Source organism: Populus trichocarpa, chromosome 4 (assembly GCF_000002775.5).
Source record: "Populus trichocarpa isolate Nisqually-1 chromosome 4, P.trichocarpa_v4.1, whole genome shotgun sequence".
In the NCBI taxonomy this organism is placed as follows: domain Eukaryota; kingdom Viridiplantae; phylum Streptophyta; class Magnoliopsida; order Malpighiales; family Salicaceae; genus Populus; species Populus trichocarpa.
The window spans coordinates 17,235,850-17,243,336 of record NC_037288.2 but is presented as its reverse complement, the minus strand read 5'-3'; the positions used below and the strand labels follow the sequence as shown (position 1 = coordinate 17,243,336).

At 32.7% G+C, this 7,487-nt stretch overlaps 1 protein-coding gene across 2 annotated transcripts; it reads left to right on the top strand.

Annotated features, from left to right (window-relative positions):
• The first annotated feature begins 590 nt into the window (after nt 1-590).
• LOC7461196 (UPF0496 protein At4g34320) lies at nt 591-3,861 on the top strand. 2 transcript variants are annotated; one of them, XM_024599037.2, is made up of 2 exons: nt 591-734; nt 2,421-3,861. In XM_024599037.2, exon 2 carries the CDS (start codon nt 2,436-2,438, stop codon nt 3,558-3,560), a length of 1,125 nt encoding a protein of 374 aa, XP_024454805.1. In that variant the 5' UTR covers nt 591-734; nt 2,421-2,435; the 3' UTR covers nt 3,561-3,861. The 2 variants fall into 2 exon arrangements, with proteins under 2 accessions (XP_024454805.1, XP_024454804.1); XM_024599036.2 differs by having other exon boundaries at nt 595-734; nt 2,348-3,861.
• The last annotated feature ends 3,626 nt before the right edge of the window (nt 3,862-7,487 follow it).

Sequence of the window (7,487 nt, the reverse complement as noted above, 5' to 3'; positions counted from 1 at the left end):
TATAGCCCTAGAATCTACAGTAAGCTGATAAGATCAATCAATCAATCGGATTTTCCGTAACATTTGTTAGTTATATGGTCACGTTGATAGACAGAAAGTAGAAGAAACAAGAGATGACGAAGGATTTAGTTTTTTAATCATAAAAAATATATTATAATGTCATGTGTCTTGTCAGAGACCGCAACAATTGGAGTTCAAGCACGTGACTTCAAGAATACGTGGATTGATTGTATAACAAGATAAAATATTGTTTGTTCACTTTTTTAAAAAATAATATGTTTAAAATTAATTTATTTTTAGTACTTTTAAATTATTTTAATGTATTAATTTTAAAAATAAAAATATATATTTTAATATATTCCAAAATAAAAAGAATTTAAAACACAACATGTTACAGACTCCAATCAGACCCGTAGCACATTTTCAAATTTCATAAAGGCGGCAACCAATAATTTACATACACGTGACACCGAATGACGCGTCACCTCGAGGGCTGTCGACGGTAAACCACTTGCTTTTTATTCGGCTTTTACATACACGTGAATACATTTCCAGAGAAGGGTAAGAAATTTCAAGTTCCTTGGCTTACAAGTCACAAGCTAACATTTGAGGCTCAAGACTCAGTATATAAGTAGTGGAGCTATCAAGCATCGAGCAGCTCTAGAGTTCTAATCTGCAGCATTGATTCTACTAACTTTACGAAGGTGGCTTGTGTTTTCAAGAACAAAAACCAGGTGCGTATTTCTTGTCGATCCTTATTCTGCGATTAGACTATAAGATTTTGATATCTATTTCCAGGAAAAGATTGTGGGGAATCTGTGGTGTGATCAGAGGTATATAAGATTTCATACAATTAAAGACTATATAATATAATTATTAACATGATCTTGCCCACAATCGATCTGGATCGTAGTGCAGTAAGATTGTGATTATAACTCCAATTTCTTATCAAAAGATTAATTCAAGAAGTACCCACATATTAAAAAAAAAAACCCAGATAAATATTATGTATGCTTTACTTCAGTAAATCAAGTAGCGCTTCACGCGCGTTTCTTAGACCTTGTCAAAATAGCCAGGAGACTTCATGGAGGGGGGGGGGGGGGAAATCTGAGAACAGGTGGAATTATTTTGAAAGCAAAATGGGTACGAAATCATTAGTATTATCTTAGAAACAGATGTGCAATCAATTTAACTACATGAGTTAAATCATAAATAAAACACGTGATTTTTATGCCTCTCAAAATTACTTAAGAGTTAAGGATAGTGTCAGTTCATGGATATGCACACTTCGAATTTCAAAAAAGAAAAAGTGAAAAACTATAGCCACCGACCACATGATTCGGGACCAAAATTGCAGCATCTCACTCCTTTTCTTTTTCTTTTCCTTGAAATATCTTGTTTCTATTTATTTTTTAAAGGGTGTTTAATAATGTAGTAGTGGTTATTTTTTTTAAAAAAAAATATTGTTTTAAAATATATCAAAATAATATGTATAATTTTTATTTTTTAAAATTTATGCATCAAAACGATACAAAAATATATAAAAATAATTTTAATAATAAAAATATTTTTTAATAAAAGATATTTCGACCGCCTCCCCTAACCCTAACGACGCCTTTGTCACGACCTAAACTACCTTAATTAACTTCTTATTATATATATATATATATACACACACATAATATTATCCACAAAGGGTCTATCTTTTCTTTGGTAACCGTTGCTTTGCGCATTAAAACTGTAAAGAGCTTAGAAAGAAGAGATAAAGTTGGAGAAAAACATTGCTTCCCGCGTATTCCATGACCCAATTTCTTAATAATGTCATGCGTGCAAGCTATATGCTCAAATCCTTCTAAACTATGAGCCACTTGCTCTGCTACCCTTCTTCCTTGTTTCTTGGTCCTTAAACGGTTTCAATTCTCTTTAAGCTTCTTCATTCTTCAATCACCTCTCCTTCTCTTTTAGCTAATCAATTTATCATCTCTATTTCTTTATGTTGTTAGTTTACTTGTTTATAAAGAAAATCTCACCAGTACCTTTTTATCATAATTAATAATTGTCCCTTGTTCATTCTAATTAAGATGTTCTACTTTTGTTGACAAAGGGTTCCAAGGCTTAAGCTTGTACTTCTCTCTTATCGGGCTCTTGGTCAGTTTTAGAGCCTTTAAAATCTAGCTCTCTTTAAAAAACTTCTGGTGATCTATATATGATAACTTTTTGTGTCAGCTTTGAGAAATTTTCTTGGTTTGGTGGCAAGTCTTTGTTTCTTTTTCGTATCTAGGTTATAATAGATCCGAACTCTTGCGCTGGATAGACTTTCAAGATCTCGTCTCTCTGTTGTTGGTAGGAAGGGAAGTTCAAGGTTTGCAAGAAGGGTCTAAAGTGAATCTGGTTAATTTGGTTCCTGCTTGATTGTTTAGATTTGAATCGAGGTCATGGGAGGGCATGTGAGCAAGAGGCCAGCTGAAGCATCATCTTCTGCTATCAATCTCAATAACAATTTACAATACACAACTGAATTGAGCTCCTACGAGGCTGCTTGCCGGCTCGACAAGGACTTGCAGTCCTTTGACACCACCCTCCAAGCTCGGACCAATCACGTCATCAATACTCTTGCTGTGGGGATTGAGGTTCGTGCGCTTTCGTTTGACTCGTTGAAGGAAGTCACAGAGTGCTTGTTGGAGATGAACCAAGAGGTTGTTAAGGTTATCTTGGAGTGCAAGAAAGATATATGGAAGGATCAAGAATTGTTTGAGCTTGTCGAGGAGTACTTCGAAAATAGCTTGCAAACTCTAGATTTCTGTGCTGCATTGGAGAAGTGCCTAAAGCGTGCCCGCGATAGCCAATTGCTGATTCTTGTCGCGCTTAAACAATTCGAAGAGGAAAGTGAGGCAGGAGAGAGGGAGTATGTGAGGACCTTGGAAGAACTGAAGAATTTCAAGGCAGCAGGTGATCCTTTCACCGATGAATTCTTTCAAATCTTTCAATCCGTGTACAGGCAGCAGATAATGATGCTTGAGAAGCTACAACTTAGGAAGAATAAGCTTGACAAGAAGCTCAAGTGCATTCATACTTGGAGGAAGGTTTCAAGTATGATATTTGTAGCTACTTTCGCAACTGTATTGATTTGCTCAGTTGTGGCTGCAGCCATGACTGCCCCTCCTGTTGTTGCTGCTGTCGCTGCAGCATCAACAATCCCATTAGGTTCAATGGGGAAGTGGATAGATTCTCTGTGGAAGAATTATGAAAATGCATTGAAGGGACAGAAGGAGGTGATTAGCACAATGCAAGTTGGTACTTATGTTGCCATAAAGGATCTGGACAACATTCGGGTTCTCATTGATCGCCTGGAGATTGAGATTGAAGCACTAATGCGAACCACTGACTTCGCAATTGAGCATGGGGCTGTGAAGGTTGCAATCGAGGAGATCAAGAAGAAGCTGGGGGTGTTCATGAAGAATGTTGAGGATTTGGGAGTGCTAGCTGATACGTGCAGCCGCGATATCATGAGGGCTCGGACTGTGGTTCTGCAAAGGATCATAAAAAATCCTAACAACTAAAAGGACGGTGATTCTTGATACTTTCAACTGGATAGTTGTTCATATTCTGAGACATATCTTATTCTTAATTATGTTCTATGGTAATGATAAAATCACCATATTTTTTTAGTTTATACCATTGATTATTGCAATTTGAATCATGTTTAAGAAAATAATTTATGACTGCCACTGATTCTTCGGCAGCAACATGTTTCTAGTTTCCGTTCCGACATCATGGACTATTATTTCATATCTATTTTTATCAGTACATACTTTATATCAAATATTAGTTCAAATTCATTAATTATTTCCATTGTGATCATTGATTACTCTGTCCAATGTATATCTGTTTCTTGCTCAATAGTTTGTGTGAGCGCGCGGGGGCGGAGTTAGGATTTTTTGTTAGGAAAGTTAAAATTAATATAACAAGATATAATATTTGTTTTAATTTATTGTACATGAGTTGTAAAACAAAACTTGCATAATTTAGTTTTATTCAAATAACTTATTACAAACATATAATAACCTTTGTATAAAGTAAAATGTTTAAAGTAATATCAAATTGAGTCAAAGTAATGAAGATAATTTTATCTTCCTAATGTATCAATCACTTTAATGTTGTTGGTCTTTATACCTATCAAATATAAACATACAAAGTAAGAAACATTAGCTAAAGTGAAGCATTATTTATGTTTGATAAATTTTAAAATAAAGCAAAAAATAATAAAGAATCAATTCTTCTTAGTTTGTTCATCGTTTAACTTAAAATCAAAACATATATCGTAAGAAAAAATTGATAATTTTAGTGGCTCTGCTAAAAACAAAACATAAAAAAAATCCAAGCATAATGAAAACAAACCAATAAAATATATCTAATTAATTAGAAAAAATCACTATAACAAGAATTTTAAAAACAATTGGTAGAACTGGCAGATCTGAGAAAAAAATAAGCGAAAATGGTAGAATTATAAAAAAACCTCATCAAATTATTAGCAAACATCTCAAAACAAAACAAAAATAGATTTTAAATTTAAATTACTTTATTTTGTTTGATGAAAGATAAATTAATTAGTGACTTTGCTTCAATTTTTTTGTAGAAAAATTTTAATTGTGATTTGTATTTTTATTTCTTTATTTGATTGGTTGCAGCATGCAGGATTTATATTATAATAAATTAATTAGCTGTAGCTTGTAGGATATATATTAAGGTAAATTGATTGTTTTATTTTTTATTTCACAAAATAATGTTTTTATATTTTTTTTTCTTTCCACGGAAGTTTAAGAGTAAATTAGGAAATAAAAAATAAAGCCACAATTAATTACTCTAATAACCCCGCCCCCCCCATCATCATTACTGTTGCTGATGATCAGACCGAGTAGAAGGACAAGTTGGTCCTGTTTCTGTTAAACAGAGATCCCAGCAATGGCCCAAACTTAAGGTAGTTTTGGAGTATTTTAAAGTTATTTTTTAAAATATTTTTTTTATTTAGAAATATATTAAAATAATAATTTTTATTTTTAAAATATTATTTTTGATATCAAAATATTAAAACAATCCAGAAATATAAAAAATAATTTTAATTTTTTTTTCAAAATTCAGTAAAATACCGTTTAAAACACAGTTCAAAACTGACTCTAATTCAAAGTTTTTGACTGGTAGCTGTCGTAGAGATTAGGGTTCAAAGTTCAAAAAAAGCTCAAGAGGAATTCTTTATTGTCTACGTAAAAACCAGCCTACAGAACCCCCGCTCTCCTTGCATGGTGGCTACCGCACTAGAAGCATTTGAAGTGGCAAATCAAGATGCGTTGCCTTACCAAACCGGAGAACAGACATAACAAAAAGGTGGCTTTCTGTGAAATATAGCAATGGAAGCTTGAAAGCTGTGGCAAAAAGTATTTCTAGGCATAAATGACATCACTACAAGATTTCACGCGGTCATCGGTAATTTTTTTACCGACTAAATCATTGATGAAAAACATCTGTCGACTTACCTTTTGTCGGTAATACCAAATTTCATCATTAAGTCTGTCGGTAAAAAAAAAAATATTGCCGATGGTTTCACAGACAGAAATGGCGCGCAAAAAAAAATTCTCACTTGAAATATAGCGACAGATTTATTTCGTCGGTGATAGTGACATATCTAGTAAATATTTTTCAGCTCCCGGTTAAATGCCGACGGACGGTATCCCTCTGTAAATTTGTCGGTGAGTGTGGCATTTCCACCACTATGTGAAATGCCGACAGAATTTATCTATCTGTAAATTCATCAGTGATTATGACATTTGCACCAAGCTACTTGAAATGCCGATGGACACATTTCGTCTGTAAATTCATCGGTGATGTTGGCATTTCCCGCTCTCTGTCAAATGCCGATGAATACATTCCGTCTGTAAATCCATCGGTGGTTATTTTAAAAAAAAATTAAAAAAAATATTTAGAATAAATAATATAAAATTTTATAAATTAATGGTAAAAAAATCAATTATGCAAATAAAATTTTATTAAACATCAAAAACAAAAAAATAAAGTTAATTAAAATATTCATTACAAATTGAATGTGTTTAAAAAAAAATATTAAATTAACATAATGGTGGAGTTGGAGGAGGAGAAAGAGAAGGTTGGTTGTTATACGGCCAAAAAGGAGGCGCACATATATCACCACTATGTGATGCTATGTTCATGACCATTTGATGAAGCTATCTATAATTCGCCGAGAGTTGCTTGTATTTCTCGGTGAGATAAGCCGTGTGTTGTTCATAAGTCGCCGATAGTTGCTCGTATTTTTCGGTGAGCTGAGCTCTTTTTTTTTATTCTGAATATTCTGTCTGCAATTTCATCGGTATATACCGACATAATACTTATGTCGGTATATACCGATAAAATTACAGACGAAAAAGATTTCGTCGGTAATTATGACCATAAATTACTAATAGAATTATTCTGTTGGTAATGCAGTTAGTATTAAACGAATTTCTGGTGGTGGATTATGCTAACCAGTGCGTGTACAATTTCGAAGATCATATCCAAAATGAAATTGATTGTCTAACTTTCAGCTGTCTTTTCAAACCAAGAACTTCAAGACGAGTTCCATGATGTGAAGAAGCATAGGTAAAATAAGGAGAAAGTATAAGATTGAATTAATTGGCAGTTGATGTTCTATGCTGCCTATAGAAGTGGCTTGGGACGAACATTGAAGAAGGTTGTAGATGACAGATAACAACACACTAGAGATGCATAAATTTTGAACCAAATCGACAAGAAAAAAGTAAAAAATGTAAAAATTAAAAAACATTCCATATAAAAATAAGTTATATATATATTCCATGTCGAAAAGTTAAGAAATATTTTATGTTAATATTAATTATAAAAAAATTATATAAAGCTAAATATTCAAAATTAATTATATTTTTTTTTAATTTATTTAAAAAATATAAAAAAATAAAAACCCAGGCCTCACCTAGGTTCCATGTTGACCTGGTAAGTTGCCCGGGTTTAACCAGACAAATTACAAGTTTGAGTTTTACTCATTTGAAACCTGATCAAAATTTTAAATCACCTGAAACTTGGGTTAACTCGTATATCCTGCCATATTGGCCATCAAAATTTTTGGCCCAACACAATATTATATTATTTACTTGCGCATACATATATGTATTTGGTTTTTGGTAACATCTGAATTTGAATTTTTACGAGAATTAAAAGATGATGGAGAGATAGGATATGAAATTTATACTAATCCAGCTTTGTTTGAACCACAATGTCATTGCCTATACCACCAGCAATCATAAACAACACTGTGATAGGAAACGACTCAAGTTTTGGAGCGTGAAATCTATTTAAAAAATGCCTTGCCATTAAAAGCAAGAAATAACGAAGAAGTTTAGGAACCAAAGTAGAAATAAATTAAAAAATTAAGGACTTAAAAAGTCAAAACACAACGAACCCAA

Bases quoted from the DNA above. Each gene is read 5' to 3' on its own strand.
- LOC7461196 (XM_024599037.2), top strand. From the start codon at position 2,436: ATGGGAGGGCATGTGAGCAAGAGGCCAGCTGAAGCATCATCTTCTGCT.